This window comes from Schistocerca serialis, chromosome 3 (assembly GCF_023864345.2).
Source record: "Schistocerca serialis cubense isolate TAMUIC-IGC-003099 chromosome 3, iqSchSeri2.2, whole genome shotgun sequence".
In the NCBI taxonomy this organism is placed as follows: Eukaryota; Metazoa; Arthropoda; class Insecta; order Orthoptera; family Acrididae; genus Schistocerca; species Schistocerca serialis.
Genome location: NC_064640.1, coordinates 773,958,321 through 773,978,168, shown reverse-complemented (window position 1 = coordinate 773,978,168; position 19,848 = coordinate 773,958,321). Strand labels below are relative to the sequence as shown.

General features: G+C 40.8%; 1 protein-coding gene and 1 pseudogene across 2 annotated transcripts in view; both read left to right on the top strand.

Moving 5' to 3' along the window:
- The first annotated feature begins 1,763 nt into the window (after positions 1-1,763).
- The window catches only part of LOC126470618 (WASH complex subunit 1-like), an 89,179-nt gene continuing 71,094 nt past the window's right edge, over positions 1,764-19,848 (top strand). The window contains exons 1-3 of one of the 2 annotated variants that reach the window (XM_050098575.1): positions 1,764-2,077; positions 6,209-6,474; positions 14,712-14,855. In XM_050098575.1, coding sequence (XP_049954532.1) covers positions 6,241-6,474; positions 14,712-14,855 — 378 coding nt within the window. In that variant the 5' untranslated portion in view covers positions 1,764-2,077; positions 6,209-6,240. Of the gene's footprint in view, positions 2,078-5,527; positions 5,704-6,208; positions 6,475-14,711; positions 14,856-19,848 lie in introns of those variants that run through there. The other variant, XM_050098576.1, reaches the window with a different exon arrangement.
- LOC126471723 (5S ribosomal RNA) lies at positions 14,905-15,022 on the top strand (annotated as a pseudogene).

Sequence of the window (19,848 nt, the reverse complement as noted above, 5' to 3'; positions counted from 1 at the left end):
ACTTCACTTGCTATGTGTCCAACAGAGCACTGTTCATCCATGTTATTGCATTCCAGTTAATCTCTCAAAATTAATTACAAATTACACACAGTACAAAGTACATAACACACTCTACACTCTCGATGAAGTATGTACATCCACTCTAACAGAGGTTTCAGAACAGACTGACTACAACAGTGCCACACCCAGGAATAATGTATTTCTACAATGCCACACCCAGCAATAATGTACTTCTTTATTGACAACAAACCTAAATGTAAATGGGCATTTCAAAAATGCATATCTTTGTTCTGAGTCAGATGTCAATGTTGAAATTTTAAAAGTACATTGCTATCATGTAGGTCTACAAACTGTGCAAAAATAATGTTTTTTGTGTTCCGTCTCACCTGAGATAACTAACACCAATATTTACAAAAATCGAAAATTTTCAAATTTCAAAAATTTCTAAAAAAAATTAAGGAAACATTTGTAAGTGTTCTTGCGCTATATGAGGCTAGTTGTGTACGATATCTAATTATAGGAAAAAAAAATAGACTCTCATAAATCACTAAAAAGTGGATTTTTGAATATTTGGATATGTAGCTTCGGAGATCATTTTGACTGGTTAATTTTGAATTTAGGATGTTTTGTGTAATAGACAGTTTTGTAGAGGACACTTCTATAAAAACAATCATGTCAGTTGCTGTGTTGTAACTTAAACCAGTGCAGAGATATTCAAATTTTCGCTAATGTCTCCAGACTGAATAATTTTCGCGCACCTACAAATAAAGATGGCCGCCATCCAGTAAAGTTACAAGATAAATTATTTTAAAAAACTGTTTTGAACGTCTCAAATATAGGGCAATCACATATCAAAAAATTAAAATATTTAAAAATGGTCAAGCAACCATCACTGGACCACTTCATATGGATTGACTCAATGCTGAAAAAATCAAGGTTTACATCGATAGATAATAAACTTTTTGGCATTTTTTTTGCATGACCTCTGGGCTTGGGTAAGGTCGTTGTAATGTCTGATTTGGAAACAATGAATACATCCAGCAAACTGACGAAAACAAAATTTCCTATGACATTCCATATCTTTTGAAGAAAGCTTATTTCAAACTCACAGTATTATTTTGGGCAAGATACAAGCTTACATACATAATCAGTTTCGTGCTTAGCTTTAAATTCAACAATTATATAATCATTATTTGTAGTTCACAGTCAAAGTTCACCAAATATTGTCAGTTTGGGCTCAGGTAAGCGGTTCTCTCTACTCAGATAATTGTTTCCTTCTCTTCTTAATTTTTCACCTCTGAAAATCTAGTTTCACTCGAGTGTCATTTGCAGTTCTGAATTTTTCTTTAGTATCTCTTTCTTATCCCTGTTCGTTCTAACTTACGCAAGCAACTTGCTCTACATTTTGTGGGGCTGTATCTATCAGGTTTCTGCCTAATCCTGTTCGCATCAGCCCAGTTTATGATGACTCGGTCATTTCACTTATTGGTTGAGGACCATCAGCCAAGAGGTTTCAGCTATCAAGCACACTATTTGATGTCCATCTATTTCTCACTGTCAATCAAATGGGAATTTTTCAACTTTTTTAAATACAGATATGACACTGAGAGCAGTCATTGCCAACACAAGAGGCCACGGTATAAATTGCAGTCTTTGCCCTATGACATCAATTTTGATGTGGAGATCTAGTGCAGCTAAAACGTTTTGTCACAAATTTTACATACGGTTTTCTTTTATATTGACCTAACTTTACATTCATGCTGTGGCGTTGCCGAATGAATTCACATGAATTCTTCCTCAGCATAAAAGTATTATCACATAACTCACACATTCCGAACTGCCTTGTCTGTGTATCTTTGAACGGAGCAAAGTGAAGTGGAACTTGCTTGAAGTTGACATGTCAACAAAAACTTGCGTACCCAGAGTTCTGTTCGGTCATCGTCTGTTTTGATGAATTGTATGGTATAAGTTTTCGCGAAATAGCTCCGCTTGACGTTTGCGGATTGTCAAACGTCATGAATGTACAGCATAACGTGATGCCAATACATTAATTATATAATAGTGCAAGCATAGAAAGGTAATTGTACTTGTTAATTATTGGTCCCAGGTTCATTTAATGTCCCATTGTACGAGGTGCCGATAACTACACACCAGCTTTAAAACATACACGACAAAGTCTGTACAAAATTGAATATACGCGTTAAACATTAGCGCACAGTGTGTACCACATGTCCCCGCAAACTTATGAGAAGGATTACTGGAAAATTTGTTGCTGTTACTCCTTTGGACGCAAGTAGTCTACTTCTGCATTGATTGTAATTCTTTCTCGTTGCGTTTAAGTGTGGCATAGTATTTGCAGTCGCAAGAACTGTCAGTGTTCTGTTATTTACCCGAACATATGAACTGTGTTTGCCACTAAGTTGCATAAACGATTGACATTCAAATTGCTAATCATGAATAGTGTTACGCACTACTGCATAGCAGCAAGAATAACAGATATAAGAACCTGAGCATTTCAGTTATTGCACACGAAGTGCAGTGTCCAAGCGCTTAATGATGATAACCACATTTAGTGCTTCTAGCCTTTGATGTCTATGAAGCATCAATTTAGTTTGTTAAGTTGCCTATACTAATTGCAAGCGACTACATAGGCTTCAAGGTTTTCACAATAAAAATATGTAAGCTGGAAGGCTGACACATGAGCATGTTTTTATGTTTCAGCAGAGTTAAAGCTTTCTTCTGTTACCTCTCTTTCCTCCTCCTTCTTTGTTGTTGTTGTTGTTGTTGTTGTTGTTGTTGTTGTTTGTGTGTGTGTGTGTGTGTGTGTGTGTGTGTGTGTGTGTGTGTGTGTAGGGCACTTCTGATTTGTACCAGTATACTGTGGTTTAGCATGAAGTTTAGTAGGAATGTCTGTTAGTAAATATGGATAGGTTGCACTGTACTTTCGTGAACCTCGTAAATATAGTACGAGTTCTGCTTTATTGAGTGAGATTTTACTGCTGGTATGTACAGTCTGCTGTCAAAATTTGCAAAATGAAAGGAATTTTCTTTCTTAATGTATCATTAGAGAACTACAAAAGTCTCGCAAAAACAATTCTACAACAAAACAGTATTATGTGACATGTAAATATACATGTTTGTTCATTTGTTGTGGTTGTCCACTCCTCAGGGGCGGGGACAGCCTTAACATACCACTGTCCATGCAGGTGAGGTGGTTTGTATGCTATGGATCCTGAGGGCCACACCGATGGTAGCTTAGCTACTGAAAGGGTCACCCAAGCCAGACAAAGTGTGTCCCACAATGGCCTATTGGTCCCTTTCTCCTATATGAAACCTCTCCTTACTGTGTCCTTTTTCCTGTCATCTCCAGCTATAAGTGAAATTTAGGTAGGACTCTTGGGCATAGGAAAGTCAAGCTTCCTAGGAGAGTAAACCCATAAAAGAACTTAAAATTTTTTTTTCTTTCTAAAATTCAGTCTTAATCGCACAACGTATGCTACAAGAACATAGGTGACCGGTTTCGGCCATATCAAATGACCATCATCAGACCCATGGAATCCTTTGAAGATGGTAGGTGGAGCACTCTTCTCAGCTGATGTGATGTCAACTGCCTTAAAAGAAAATTGGACAGGTTGGAAGGCTGCAAAGTAGCAGCCCCCACCATCCAACTATACTTGCACAACCCCCATAAGTTAGCCATATGAATTCTCCCAATTACTAATAGTACCCAAAAAACTGGGTACTGTAACAGGCAAAACAAAAGAAAGCCCTTATGCTTGAAGTGAAGAAGATGAGATGAAGAAGAAGAAATTTCTGCTTTAAAATTACAGACCAATTTTTAATGCATCCTGAATTTAAATAGCAATTTGTGAGCTGATTTTACAGAGAATAGAAATATTTTACTGCCAGGAACATAAGAATTCTTGGGAGGAAACAGTTGTGACTGATTTTAGTTTTCTCTGCTGTAAAAATATTTATATATATTTTACCCTGTAACATTTTTCCCCCGCTTCTAAGGAGATGCGACTTCAGTTGTAGCTCTCATTTAAGAACTTGGAGGTGTGGGTTGAAGAGGCAGGTTTCTCATTGTATTTATAATATAAAAAATTTGCAAGTGAGGTACACAATTAACATGATGTTTCTGGGTCTCATACTTGATTTAAAGTTGTCATGGTTAACACAGACGCATGTTTACTCCAGTTCTAGAAGGCTTGTGTGTGATTCTGGCTAGATTAAGAGTGCCCTCTGTAATGAGCAGTGAGACCTACCTATCTAAACAGCAATGATGGTATTGACCCAAAGGGATTGTGTTGGCAATATATGCCCACAATACCAGCATTGTACAAAGTTTTTTGGCTGAAGCTAGAAAGCCACTGTTGCCAACTGGTGGCAGTTTTTCATGATGATTTAGGCTTACTAATACTTTACTCCTCTGGAGTTCAAACTGTTTCTCCTTTTGTTTTAAAACCAGTCTCACAATTTATTTGTGAACAATTAGCTTGTTTCTGTTACATACATTTTTAATTTGATGTTTTGTGAAGTATTATATGAGCATATTCTTGGCTTCTCTATGGTTTTCCCCTGATAGTATCCAAAATACATGAGAGGCTTCATTGGGCTATTATATTCCCCATCTGCTCTGCCTAAGGAGTGCCCTTCAAACTATTCAATGCATATACTTGGAAGTTAAAATAACAGAGAAAATGCAGGACATCCTCTTCCATCCACAAAGCCTCATGAAGGAAGGTAATAAATTCTCCTGGCTTCCAGGACAAATGTTAATTCAGGGAAAAGAATAGCAGTTATTGCAGTTGAGAAAGCATGCACTGAAAAACTTGGGGCTCAGTGTTTTGTCCCCTACATTCTATTGTCTCATTGTGTAGTGTCGTATGTGGGTAACAATAAGTATGCCTAGGAGAGATGTACAATAAGCTCCTCCTAGTAAAGCCAACCAGTTGACAGTGGTGTGCCTCTTCCTACCCATTTAGAGGAGATGAGGTGTTTCTCATTTGTCTTTGTGTAGGACATAGCCTGATGATTTGTAGCTTTCTGTTCTGGTGAGATGATCCTACAACTTATGGTTTACAGATATTTCCCATCTCTGGCGACTACATTTTCCCATATTTTGGATAGCATACTAATCCCGTGGCGGAAGAACTGGGTGTCTTTTGTGGGGATCCATGAATCGATTCAATTTTGCACTTGTTCATATGTTCGGAAGTGCTGGTCAACCAGACTGTATGCCACTGATCGAAGAAGGTGGTAGTCAGAGAGAGCAATGTATGGAGAATACGGCGTGAGGGATAGGACTTGTCATTTCAATGTTTCCATGTATATTTTGACGGGTTTTGTGACATGGGGTCAAGCACTGACCTGCTGCGAAATTACCTTTACATGTCTATCACTGTATTGTGGCCATTTGTGTTTCAGTGCTGGGCTCAAACGCATCAATTGCTTTTGATAATGATGTCCTGTGACTGTCTTCATTTGTTTCAGTAGCCATGAAAACGTTCTGTCTTCCCACACCGTGCTGGTCATAGACATCAAAATCACTGTTCTTAAGGCGTTGAAAACATTCTCTGCACGTTCTTCCACTAATAGTTCCCTCACCATTGGTCTTACCCAGCATTTTAAGATCCACAGCCACAGATTTCTTCTTGTTATAGCAGAAAATTAAAACTTCCCGCAAATGGCCAAATGGATGTAAGTTAACATACTTAATCGAGAATAACCTTACAATGCAATCACAAATTGACTAATATTTTTATAGCATTATGTATACAGATGCCTAAGCTTATTGTATTACACCTATGACCAACCACCTGAACCCCACTTGCCACTACTGCCATCTAATGCAAAACAGCAGAAGCAAAGTTGTAGACCGAATAGAGAGAGAGAGAGAGAGAGAGAGAGAGAGAGAGAGAGAGAGAGTGGGGGGGGGGGGGGGGGGAGAGAACTGGTGGGAATGGTGTAGGGTAGGAGGAGAAAGATGTAATATTTGTGTCAGTATGGTATCTCATTGTGGATTTGAACATTTAAGCTTTTTCAAGTGTTTATGTTGTAGCAGTAACTCTGTGATGATTTATTAAAACTTTAATTTAGATAGTTTGATGTGGGCAAGCTCTCCTGAATAATAGCAGGCATACTGATATTTAGTATTTCTTTTCACTTTTATGGAGAATTAATCATTTTACCATTTTTCTTATAGCTCAAAGAAAAAGAAGAAAGAAATAAGAAGAAATGGGGCTGGTTAGCTATGAAATGCCAACTGTCCATTGTGATCTTCGTCAAGAAGAAATGATAATCCAAATTGCAGATGCCTTAGATTATTTGAATAATGTTGTGAGTGACATGTTACAACGGATCGACTCAAAGATATCGAAGAGCAAGATGAAACTAAATGAGCTGAAGCACAGAGCAGCTGTGGCCAATGCTAAAGTAAACAAACTGACTGGAAGTAAAAAAGCAACTAAAGTGAGTAACAGTTTTCCACATTGTGAATTACTAAAAATTATGAATTATTTAAACTATTTTGTGTTTGTTGTCTCTGTTTTTGTTTATAAAAGCTACTCATTCCTGTTATGGTACAACTGATGTGCAGGAGTTAGTTACCATTGACTAAGTTTTAATCTGTTGCCATGTATTAGATCATCTGTGTAATTGTTCTAATTTATGAGTCTATTTTGTAGTGGTTTCAAACGTAAATTCCCCAACCCATTGGCCAGAAGTGGCCGAGTTGGGCTTGTAGTTTAGTTTATGCTGACAGCCCATAAACCCTATAAATCCCATGGATTCCTCAACTACCATTGTGGGACCTAAGGGTGGAATATATTGTGTTTCTGAGATCAAGGAGCTGGAGTTTGGTGAAGACGCAGATATCTGCAGCTTATGGTGAACAACTTGAAAACTAGTGAAATAGTTGTTAACACGGAGTATTTTATCTCCAATAGACAACACCCCATAGATCGGTTACATTAAGCTTACTGAGTTGTGTGGAATCTGCCTGGGAAGCCATGTATTTTGCTTGATTATTGCTGCAGACCAATATGGAACCCAACAATAATTCACAGAACACATTGGTAGAATGAAGAGTTTGGGACAAGTAACAAAAACATGTGAAGCTGTGTGGAGTTTGGCAAAGTGGTAGTCTTGGAAAAGTGTATTTTAAAATGTTGTGTGGGGGAAGGGGGTAGAGTGGAAAGGGGGGTTGATAGGAGTGTGTGGAGGGAGGCTGGAGGCTTTTGCTATGTAAGGAAAAAAGCATTCTGAAGAGGATCAATGTCAAGGGTTTGGTCACATTTTTTTGATATGAAAGGGGAAAGTAACTTGAGGGAGATGCAGTCCAGATGCACACAAAATAGATACTACAGTCAGACATGCAGGTTTTAATTATTTGAAATGATGGTAGCTGAAGTATGTGAGAAGACATGTTCTTTCATGCGACCTTTAAGTGAATACATTTTTGTGCACCTGGTGTCACATCTAGTTGTCAAAATCAAATAACTGATATAAGTTTTCTGCCCATAAGGTTTATACCATAGATCTTTCCAGGAAATTGAGTGTCCTATTGTACCCTTTCATCATAGCTACTCTTATCAAAGGAGGTGCAGGTAATGAAAAGAACCAAAGAATAAATGAAATCAGTCAAAGCCATAGAAAATCAGTGAAGATGACCGTAGCATGGGAATAGCAGACCTACAAAGATATATGAAATTTATTTTACCACTCTTCTCTCCACTGCAAAATTGTCGCTTATCTGGAAGAACAAATCACAATTCAATTTTTCTAAATAGGCAAATGATGTGAAGAAAGCAAAGTTTACATTGCAGTGTGGATTTATGTGCCCACATTTAAAAGTAGTACTTGCTTCTTTTCTTAGAGAGAGAGAGAGAGAGAGAGAGAGAGAGAGAGAGAAACTTAGACAACTTGAGCATGGAATAGCGCTGGACTGGGGAGTTTGAAGAAACCAGCCACTAGACAACAACCCCTTATCACATGTTATATTGTTTTTCACTGCCTCATATAAGATTGTCTTGCACTTCGTACTACCCATGATGATATTGTCAGACAGACCATTACTGGAATTACCCAATTGATTCACCACATAAGTGATTGTGAATCATGTAATATTGTGTAGCACTCGAGGTTGAGTAAGTTATAACCATAGGATCCTTGTGCCTTCAGAGTAAGTGACAAAAATTTTGCCTAATGTCAGGGTCATCTTTTAATGTGAGTCCACTTCCTTGCTTCGTGGATACTGCCCAGTGAAGTTGGGAGTGTATGTGATGATTGAGAAAGCAGTGACAGAAACAGTCTACAGCACTGGTGTTAACTAGTATTCACAATTACAAATTATTCAGTTTAGTTTTAACTGAAGTGGTGCAGTTTACTGATCAGGAAAGCAAAATTCTTTAAGACAGATGATGCTATCCACCATGATGGAATTGGATTAGCACTGTAGATTTTGTAAAACTGCTGCCATATAGTCATGTAACACTTAATTATTGACATAAATCATAATCAGTGAAGTGGTGTGTGTATGTGCTAGTTAGTCTTGTGGAATCAGTGCAGTGAGATTGGTCAACATGGAGATGTGACAGAATGGTGGAAATGATCTAGTGTTTAGACGTGCACCTGGGTACACTGTGAATGAAGTTGCTAGATTTGTTTGTGTATCAATGCAAACTGTCCAATGTACGTACAAGGAAAACTGTACCACTCCCAGCCACATAACAAGGCATAAGGGCAGTAGGCATTAAAAGATCCTGATCTACAGGGACTGGATACGTGTGTCATGCCTTGTCAATTACAATAGGTTTCGAACCCAACAGGAATTGCTGCCATCAGTGAATGTAGGTCTGTCCCAACTAGTTTCAGAACGAACATTGAGAAAGGAACTGCATGTTGTGGACATTTGAAGTTAGATACCCTGCAGAAGACCATTGCTCACAGCACCATAAAAGCAGCACATCTTCATTGGGGCAAACAACACAGAAACTCGGCAGTAACTGACTAGAGGAAATGGTGTAATCCAGAGTTATGATTTTGTCCCTTCTGTTTTTTTCCAAATGATGCAAGGCACAGAGTGCACTGTTGGCAGACATACATGGTGTTGTGGAGGATTTAGTTCAGGCCAGAGGAAAGTCTGTGATGTTTTGGAGGTGTTTTTCATTCTGTGACTTGGGGCCACATATTCAGTTATCCCCCTGCGGGTCCTGGGGTAAGAATAGGTCTGAGGTATTTCTGCCTGTCGTACGAGGTGACTAAAAGGAGTTTCACACGTTTCGGCCTTTATGTGATGGTTCCCTGTAGGGTTTGACCTCCATTCTTCAAAATTTTCCTGAAGTGCGAGCCAACTGGGGAAGAGCACCTTACGTGGTGCATTGTGCCGATCGTGCATTGAGAACTTGAGCCCACTTTCTCATCATCGCATTGCAGTCCCACCCATTCTCTATCTCTTGGGTGAGGACACCTTCCTGGGTGCGTTTTCCACCATGCACTATGCAGTGTCGCTTTCTGCATCGACGATAACCATGGACTTCTTTGCACCTGATATCCAGCACAGTAGCCAATCCGTTGTGGTGGGGCTGCCCCTGACCACACAGGGATCACTCTGCTGATGCCTGCGCCGTTAACTACCCATGTATGCCCATCCCCCTGGGGCATCGGGACTCCTAGCAAAGGCATCCTGCCAGGTGGCCTTTGCTGCAGCTGGGTGGCGCCCGTGGGGAGGTCCCCTGGTCGGAGCGGGTGGCATCAGGGTGGATGACACGCAGTTAAGCATAGTCCGTCATCTCTTATTGGTGGTGAAACACCAGCAGTTCCTAAGCATTCACGAGCTCAAGTCAACGCACAGAATTATGACCCCAAATCGTTCCCCTCCCTGGCCACACAAAGGGAGGGATGTCAGGCTAAGTATGGCAGCGGATCTTATTTGCCCCAGTACCTGGGGAATCTTTCATGATGATGAAGCCTCAGTTTCTTGTTGAGAATTTAGAGGACAGGTTCTGGGAGGTGGAGGGCTTATCCAAAATGCGGTCAGGGTCGGTCTTGATCAAAACAGCATCCTCTGCTGAGTCATGGGCGTTACTCACTTGTGACAAGCTGGGGGATGCTTCTGTAACCATCACGCCCCGTAAGAGCTTAAATATGGTCCAGGGTATCATATTTCACAGGGACCTTCTTTTGCAGTCTGACGATGAGCTGCGCGCCAATTTAGAGTGGCGAGGTACACAGTCGTGCACAAAACGAGCGAGACCCCTCGCCTTTTCCTTGTGCTGATCCGCACAGCTTTAAAGTCTGCTACACAGCATAACAGGCAAGGCAACGAAGTGCTACCAACATACTATGCATAGGTGTGAAATTGACAAACTACCCGAACTTTGTCAGACTGTATTCGTCACATGTAAGACCATATTAATGCTGATTATTGTGTTAAACACAACACGTAAATATAAAAAGTAAATGAAAGAAGAAACTGTAATTGGTATGAACTGTACTAATAAAAAGGAATTTCAGCTTTTCAAGATAAGATAACTGTTTTATTAAGACAAAGTACCCAAGATCATTATGAATTAGCAAAATAATTATGCGCATTCGGCCGCGAAACGATCTGTGTCAATGTTGAGACCAGTCATACTGGAATATCGTTGCTGACCTACCATGAGAGTGTGCAAATTTAGTAATGCGTGAAGATTCATAACAAAATTCAGTTAAAAATCATTCAGTGCCACACGTAACTCAATTCAATTGTTGACAGAAGCGGAAAAAGTAGGCAGTAACAAGTATGAAATCCTACAAGATCTTCACATTGACATCCACAGGTTGCCGGTACAGAATAAAGGTAGCAATAAAACGAATTGGGGGCGCAAGAATTTCTTAAAATTGCTTTGCTGATGGTCTACCTCCCATGCAGTAGCAAACACCTTTCCCTACGCTAACAGACAACCCAGGCAAACAGCCCTCTATTATTACCCCAGACATGAATAAGCTGGCAATTTCGCAATGAAAATGGCAAAATGATCTGCACTTTCTGTTGCATAGAGCTTTCTGGACTCAAAAACAAGAATTTTCTACTGTCATAGCTATTGAACATCTCTCATCATCTTCAACTGGATCTGGTGCGGTGGCGTCTTTCCACTGCAATGGTGGGAGAACACCATCATTCCAGTGCCCAAACCCAGTAAAAACCCGCTTGATGTGGATAGCTATTGGCCCATCAGCCTCACCAACATTATTTGTAAGCTGCTGGAATATGTGGAATGTCGATGGTTAGGTTGGGTCCTGGAGTCACGTGGCCTACTGGCCCCTTTGTCAGGGTGGCTTCCGCCAGGGTCGCTCTACCACTGATAATCTTGTGTTCATTGATTCTGCCATCCGAACAGCCTTTTCCAGGTGGCAACACTGCTTGCCATCTTTTTTGACTTACGTAAAGCATACAACACTACCTGGTGACATCATATCCTTGCCACATTGTATGAGTGAGGTCTCTGGGGCCCGCTCCCGATTTTTATCCAAACCTTCCTGTCGCTTCATACTTTCCATGTCCAAGTTGGTGCCTCCTATAGTTCCATCCATATCCAGGAGAATGGAGTCCCGCAGGGCTCTGTATTGAGTGTCTGTCTATTTTTAGTGGCCATTAATGGTCTAGAAGCAGCTGTCGGGCCCTCCGTCTCACCTCTGTATGCAGATGACTTCTACATTTCATACTGCTGCTCCAGTACTGGTGTTGCTGAGCGTCGCCTATAGGGAGCCATCCACAAGGCACAGTCATGTGCTCTAGCCCACGGCTTCCAGTTTTCAGCTGCAAAGTCGTGTGTCATGCACTTCTGTCGGCGTCGTACCATTCATCCGGACCCAGAACTTTACCTTCATGACGATCCACTCACTGTAGTGGAGACATACCGATTCTTAGGAATGGTTTTCAACGCTCAATTGACTTGGCTTCTTCATCTTCGTCAGCTTAGGAAGAAGTGCTGGTAACACCTCAATGCCCTCCATTGCCTGAGCAACACCAATTGGGGTGCAGATCGCTCTACAGAGGCCTTGTCCAATCCCGAATGGACTATGGGAGTGTGGTTTATGGTTCGGCAGCACCCTCAGCGTTGCATTTTCTCGACCCTGTGCACCACTGTGGGTTCGACTAGCGACAGGAGCTTTTAGCACAAGTCCGGTGACCAGCATACTGGTGGAGGCTGGGGTCCCTCCATTGCAGATCAGACATGCATTACTACTCGCCAGTTACGCAGCACACATTTGTAGTTCTCCTGAGCATCCTAACTACCATCTCCTTTTCCTGCCCGCAGCAGTCTATCTCCCACATTGGTGACCTAGGTTGGGGCTAACAATTGCGGTTCGCATGCAGTCCCTTCTCTCTGGACTTGAGTCCTACCCTTTACCACTTCTACTCGCGGTCCGTTCATGTACACCTCCATGGTGTACACCTCGGCCGCAGCTTCGTCTGGACCTTTCGTGTGGCCCGAAGGGCTCCATTAACCCTGCACCCTGAGGCTCTCCGCTGTCACTTCCTCTCGATTCTTGATGTGTTCCGCGGCTCTAAAGTCATTTACACCAACGGCTCGATGGGTGATGGTCGTGTTGGCTTTGCCTAAGTTCATGGGGGCCATATTGAACAGCATTTCTTACCCGATGGCTGCAGTGTATTCACTGCAGAGCTGGTGGCCATTTCTCATGCACTTCAGTATTTCCGTTCATGCCCCGGGGTGTCTTTACTTTTATATACTGACTCCTTGAGCAGCCTGAAAACTATTGACCAGCGCTACCCTCACCATCCTTTGGTAGCGTCCATCCAGAAGTCCATCTATGCCCTGGAACGGTCCAGTCGTTCAGTGGTGTTCATATGGACCCCTGGTCACATCGGAATCCCAGGAAATGAACTTGCTGACAGGCTGGCCAAACAGGTTACATGGAAACCACTTCTGGAGATGGGCATCCTTGCAACTGACTTGCGTTCATTATCACGCCACAAGGTTTTTCAGCCTTGGGAGACGGAATGGCAAAATCTCAGTGTGCACAACAAACTGCGAGCCATTAAGGGGATCACGAATGTGTGGAAGTCCTCGATGAGGGCATCTTGAAGGGACTCCGTGGTTCTCTGCTGGCTCCGTATTGGCCATCCCATGGTTTCTTCCTGCGCCGTGAAGACCCACCTCAGTGTCGGTCGGCGCCCGGTTGACAGTGGCCCATATTCTTTTGCTATGTCCTTCTTTGGCTGCCCTGCGACTTCATTTGCGGTTGCCGGACTCAGTATCACTGATTTTAGCAGACAACGCCTCATCGGCTAAATTGGTTTTATGTTTCATTCATGAGTGTGGGTTTTATCATTCGATCTGAGTTTTAGCGCATGTCCTTTGTCCCTCTGTGTCCTCCAACCTAGTGCTTTTAGGATGGAAGTTTTTTGCTTTTTATTTTTGTGGTTGGCCAGCCACTGTAATCTGCTTCCTTGTTTTACTCTGTTCTAACTGTTTCCTCCATCTCTCTGTTGTTTTCTTGTCCTCTTTTTGTTCCATTTAGTATTTCATTGCCTTTCCTTCGTTCTTGTGGTCTTTCTTTTCTTTCAGTTTTTTGTTATATGTCTTGTCTGTTTTATTCTCACACTTGTGGCATTGTTTTATTAGGAACAAGGGACCGATGACCTCGTAGTTTGGTCCCTTTCCCACTCTTTTAAACCAACCAACCGACATTCAGTGACCATGAACAAGAACCAAGATATTAGTTTCAACGTTCTCCGTGACAAAACTTTGCTTGGTTTTCTACATCTCCGTGATGAGTATGGTGTGGACACCCATGTCTTCCAAGATAACAGCCCTGTTCTCACAGGGCTGCATACATACTTCACCGACTTGGTGAACACTTGGGCACCCTGTTGCATCTCAACTGACCTGCTAACTCAACTGATCTCAGTACCACAGAAAATATCTGAGACTATTTTGAACAGGTGGTGAAACATAATATTAGACATCCCCACAATTTGGTGGCTCTGTGGAATCTAATCATCAGTGAGCAGCTCCAGATAGATATGGCATGCTTGAAGAAACTTGTGGAGAGTATTCCTTGGTGAATGGAGGCTATTATCAACACTAAAGGTGGTGCACACAACATAAGTGTGATGTCTTCTTAACTGAAGTACTGTTCTCAGTTTCATACTGCTCTTTTTCATCAGTGTGCCATATACAGTGCTTTTCACAGGGATACTTATTACTAGATGTGCTTTTCTCCCTTAGTTGAAAACCTGTGCTTTTATACTGGGACTTGAATATATTAGGTACAACAGCAGCAGATCGAGCTGTTGTTACGGCAAACGAGCTGTTGTTACGGCAAAATACAATGGGAAACCTTACTCTATCATCAGTGTTTGTAATGTTCAGTGAAACAGTGGAAGATTGTGACACCTCACCTATTTGTTGCATCATTACACCACTTCCACACTTTTCATGTAATGTCTGCTGATTTGCAGTGGTTATTATTCCCCCCTCCCCCCTTCTCTCTCTCTCTCTCTCTCTCTCTCTCTCTCTCTCTCTCTCTCTCTCTCTCTCTCTCTGTGTGTGTGTGTGTGTGTGTGTGTGTGTGTGTGTGTGTGTGTATTTTCTCATCTATCTTCAGAATTTCAGAGAGTATCAATAATCTATTACCTGATGCATCTTAGTATTGCGTGTACGTATTTTAATGCAGTTGCCTATTTTTTTTGTCAGGTCCTTTCCAGTGCTAAGTATCCAGCTAAAGATGTTCACAAAAATTATGAGTCCATATTCAACATAACCAAACCATTGGAATTTAAATATTCTGATATAAATATCAAATCTAAACATCAGCATCCAGATGCTTCTGAGTTGCAGGTAAGTGCAATTTATTTTGAAAATTTGAATGATAGAATAACCCTGTGTAGCCAACGGCCTTGCCGCAGTGGTAACACCGATTCCCGTCAGATCACCAAAGTTAAGCGCTGTTGGGCTGGGCTAGCACTTGGATGGGTGACCATCCGGTCTGCCGAGTCCTGTTGGTAAGTGGGGTGCACTCAGCCCTTGTGAGGTAAACCGAGGAGCTACTTGATTGAGAAGTAGTGGCTTCGGTCTCGGAAACTGACATTCGGCCAGGACAGCGGTGTACTGACCACATGCCCCTCCATATCTGCATCCAGCGACGCCTATGGGCTGAGGATGACACGGTGGCCTGTCGGTACCATTGGGCCTTCATGGCCTGTTCGGGAGGAGCTAAGACTAACCCTGTGTAGCTATTGACAAAGGATTAGTGTGATCAGATTTGTTATGTTACTAGGTCAAGGGTCTAATCTATGTTAATTATATTGGTTATTCATTATTCATAAAAGGGCCACACTCATGTGCAGGCTATATAGGTTGCAATCTAGGGGCCCACACAAAAATTAAAATAAAAAAAATCTTAGCTTTAATACTATGAAGCAAGGCCACTTTTAATTGTAAGATACAGACGTGATTGCTTTATATAGGGTTATTTGGCTGCAATGTTTTCAGTGGACAGCTGATAATTCATATCGCCTTTCAAACCACGTGCAGGCTCACATCAAATTCTAATTATGACTGGTCAGGATCGTGATATTACAGTTGGAAAAATCACACGAGACTTGACAGAATTTTTACGATTTGATGCGAGCTCAATTTTGCAGAAAGCTGACTTTTCTGTACCTCATTTCATTCAAATCACGATGCATTACATTATTATTATTATTATTATTATTATAAACCTGAAACCATGCAAGTTATAACTTAGCAATACAAGATCTTACAATATAAAATTTCATCTTCACGTGCCTTCCAATAGTTTACAAGGTGAGGACAAAGTTGATGATTTTTCTAAGAACAGCTATTTTTTAACCACTTTTACAAAAAAGTCTTTTACAAACTCTTTTTAAAGCATTTTTCATTAGAAAGACTATATTTGTAAACCACTTAAAAACTGGATTTGGGTTTGCAAAGTGAGCATATAAGAGCCTAAAAACAAAAAGGTGGAGGTGCATTGAAAATGGGGCCCATATTCTTTTGGTACTTAAATCTGATGTCTTTTATTATGTTCTAAAATTGAGTAATACTCTTTGTGGAAGGTAATATCAAAAGTTTTGATGACCAAGAAATGAGCTTGAGTCAGAAAAACTTGAAATGAATAATTTTTTGTTTTTGTTTTTTAAACACCTCTACAGCTTTCAACTCTACAAAATTCTTTTATAAAAAATGAAATGGAATAAGGAATTCTATAAAACATATAGTTTTCTCTTTTTCATAGCTCTAATAGTTTGAGGTGATCACATTTGAAAAGTGTAAGTTTTTGGTTTCTGCCTTATCAAAATTTCATCCCAATCAATCCCATCAGTGACATCATCTGACAGCCATTGTAGTTTTTCACGTGACTTTCTACGTCAAATTAATGAAACCTGTAAAAAAATTAAAGTATCTTGAAGTAAACATAAGCCTAGGCCATAAAAGAGACCTTATCTGACTTTACCGAGCAAGGTGACACAGTGGTTAGGACGACAGTTCAAACCCGCGTCCGGTCACCCTGATTTAGGTTTTCGTGATTTCCCTAAATCGCTTCAGGCAAATGTTGGGATGGTTTCTTTGAAAGGGAATGGCCGACTTCCTTCCCCATCCTTCCATAGTCTGATGGGACTGATGACCTCACTGTGTGTTTCAGGTTTATCCCACAATTACTTCCAGAAATATAAAAAGGTAAAATTTACATTTTATCAAGCGTCTGTGTGTTTTTTGTTTTTTTAATTATCCATATGAAAATTGTTCAGGAAATCTCTTATTTTTTGTTATTTCACTTAAGGAAGTGCAAAAAGTTGTACAAGATTGCTTAGTTTTATTTCTTTCAAGAAAATATTGCCAGAGCATATAATGTCTCAAAGTTTCCGAAAACTCATTGTTGCACTGTTGGTAGCTGCACTATGGGGTAGGGATGCAAAAACAGACCAGTTAAAACTGATACCAAAACTTTAGTTCTGAATAAGTGGTATTTTTCAGTGTTTGTTATGCTTCAGTTGTTTAACAGGTTTTTCATTTTTACTAATAACAGAGTAAAAGAACCGGCATATCAATTTGCCACAGCAGCTGTACTAAAATTTTCGGTTTTTAAATAAAACTTTTTTAAAAAGTGAGTGGTCTTTATCCATAAAATTCTCGTTGCTCTCAAGTATTGGATTATTATAAAAATTGGGAAAATCGATCAGCATTATTTTAATATCTACACCTATAGTTAGAAACTAGCAACAAATGCACGACATAAGTATCGGTACAGCGATGTAGAGACAGTAATGCCATCTCTGGTGTAGCCTGTTTGATGGCATGTGTGAAAGTGCAGTGTGAAAGATTTTCCCCCACCTGGTTTATACGGCAAATTCTCGCTGTCGTCCTCGGACATAGATTGATTTGCAAAATGGCATCATCCCTAGTTTGGAAATATTTTACGAATGCTCTATTTGCATTAAAAGATTAAAAGTGGGTGGAAGCACTTACGTCATATAAGGAGGAAACATCCACAGAGTTCTTTGGAAGAGATGGTAAATTTGAAACATATACCTTTAATTTTATTGTTGTGCTATAAACTTGGGATAATAGCTGAATCCTTAGTTTTGTGGATGAAAAATTGATGCCATCGAAAAGCGACTATGCAGGGAACTTATCAACTTGTGACTCTTTGCTCTCGCTGTCACTTCACCCCTCTCCTCCACATTTGCCATCTTTGCTGGAGACAGTGAGACCGATTTCTGCCACAGCCTCAACCCCATTCTGATCGTCCTCTCCTACTTATTCACCTTCATTAGAATTTTTCAGTATTTCTTTGAAGTCTTCATTTATTACTGGAAATAGCAGTAATGAAAAATGGAAAATCGATTATATGAGAAACTGGCATTTTTGAGTCATTTTTAATTACTTTTACTTTACTTTACATGAGTAGGCCCAGAGCACCGCACGCTGCTGCAAGGTTCCTCCTCCTTCTTCTGTTTTGTGACTCCTGGCGCCAATCATTCTCTATTCCAATCTGCAGCAAGTGCTCAGGGATTCCATCTCTCCATCTCTTCTTTGGTCTTCCTAGTGGATGTCTTCCATAGGGAGTATAATCCATAGCTTTCAAAGGCCATCAGCATTTATCCATCTGACTGACATGTAATGCCTATACAGGGCACTTGGTTCTCATCAGTCCTACAATGTTTGGTCTATTGTACATTTTGTCTGGTTCACAATTATGTCTGATCCTCCATTCTCCGGTGATCTCATCTTGTACCAGACCAAAGATTTTCCTTAAGACTTTCCGATTGAAAACAAGAAGATTATTCTAGTCTTTTTTCCGGACACTCCAACTTTCACAACCATACAGTACTACGGGTTGAGTCATTGTTTTATACAGCTGGAGTTTGAAATGCCTCGAGAGACCACGCAATGCAACAAACTGACTGAGACCAAAGTATGATTGGCTGGCGGCTTGGATCCTCTCTTTGATTTCTGCTTCGCATGCTGCGTCTTCTGTAAAGATTACCCCCAGACATTTAAATTCACAAACCCTTTTGTATGATCGGTTTCCAACTATCAAAGGCTGGAGTGGGTCTCCTGAATAAGCATGGGTCCTGCTCATCACCAGATATTCCATCTTTGATTTATTCACAAGGAGTACAATTTTGCTTGCTTCCGCCTCCATGTTTTCACTCATCCTCATTAGTTCCTCATTAGATCTGGACAACAGGGCCACATCATCAGGAAACATGAGATGTGTGATTTTCTCACCCCCTACCGGTATACCCTCAAAGCTTTTACGAGAGACTTCTCTCATTATCTTTTCAAGTGTCAAGTTGAACAATACCGATGACACACCATCTCCTTGTCTCAGCCCTGTCTTTAGCTCTCTGCGAGTTGGTTCCCGAGCTTCACTTCATTTTTTGAATCAGTGAGACAAATTCCAACTAGGCTGATGACTTTCTTAGGCATTCCAAACTCCATTAGGCAGGTCCTCAGGCTCTCACTGTGGATGCAGTCATATGCTTTCTTAAAATCTATGAAGAACAGGTGAAGTTCTTCGCCATACTCTCACAACTCTTCGGTGAGTTGTCGCAGCACAAAGATGTTGTCGACATGATATTCACCAATCACTTCTTCTGCAAATGGCTGTATTCTATCCAGTATACAGTTGGACAAGATCTTGTAGCAGACATTCAGTAGGGCAATTCCTCTGTAGGTAGTGCCATTCATTTTGGCACCTTTATTGTGTATAGGGCATATGACAGCTGTCTTCCAATCATCAGGAATATCCTCCAGAATCCGGATCCCCTTGATTAATTGGTGAATTTTTTTGTGGAGTCCCTCCCCTCCAGCTTGAATGATTTCTGCCTGGATTCCATCTTCTCCTGGGCTTTTGTTCTTCTTTAGCATCATTATCTGATTCTTTATTTCCTTCAGTGTGGGTGGAGGATAGTCTAAATCTGCAATGTCAGGACACTGAAGTTCATACAGGTCTTTAGGTTCCTCACAGTTGAGGAGTTCCCTGAAGTATTATTGTCACCTTTTAGCAATGTCAAGCTCACTAGTGAGTATGCTCCCATTATTGTCTTTGATGAATTTTTGGCGGTTTTGATATCCCTTCTTGAAGAATTTTACTTTCTGGTACATCTTTTGCACTTATTTCCCCAAGAAATCTTATTGAGCCTCATCTATCAGTCCTTTAATGTACATTCTCTTTGCTCTTCTCAGGGTTGCTTGAGTAGTTCTCCGAGCTGTGCTTTGCCTTGTGCAAAATCAGCCCCTTGTTACCAGCTCTCCGTGGCTTTTCTTCTCTTATCTAATGCCTTAATACATTCATCCCCAA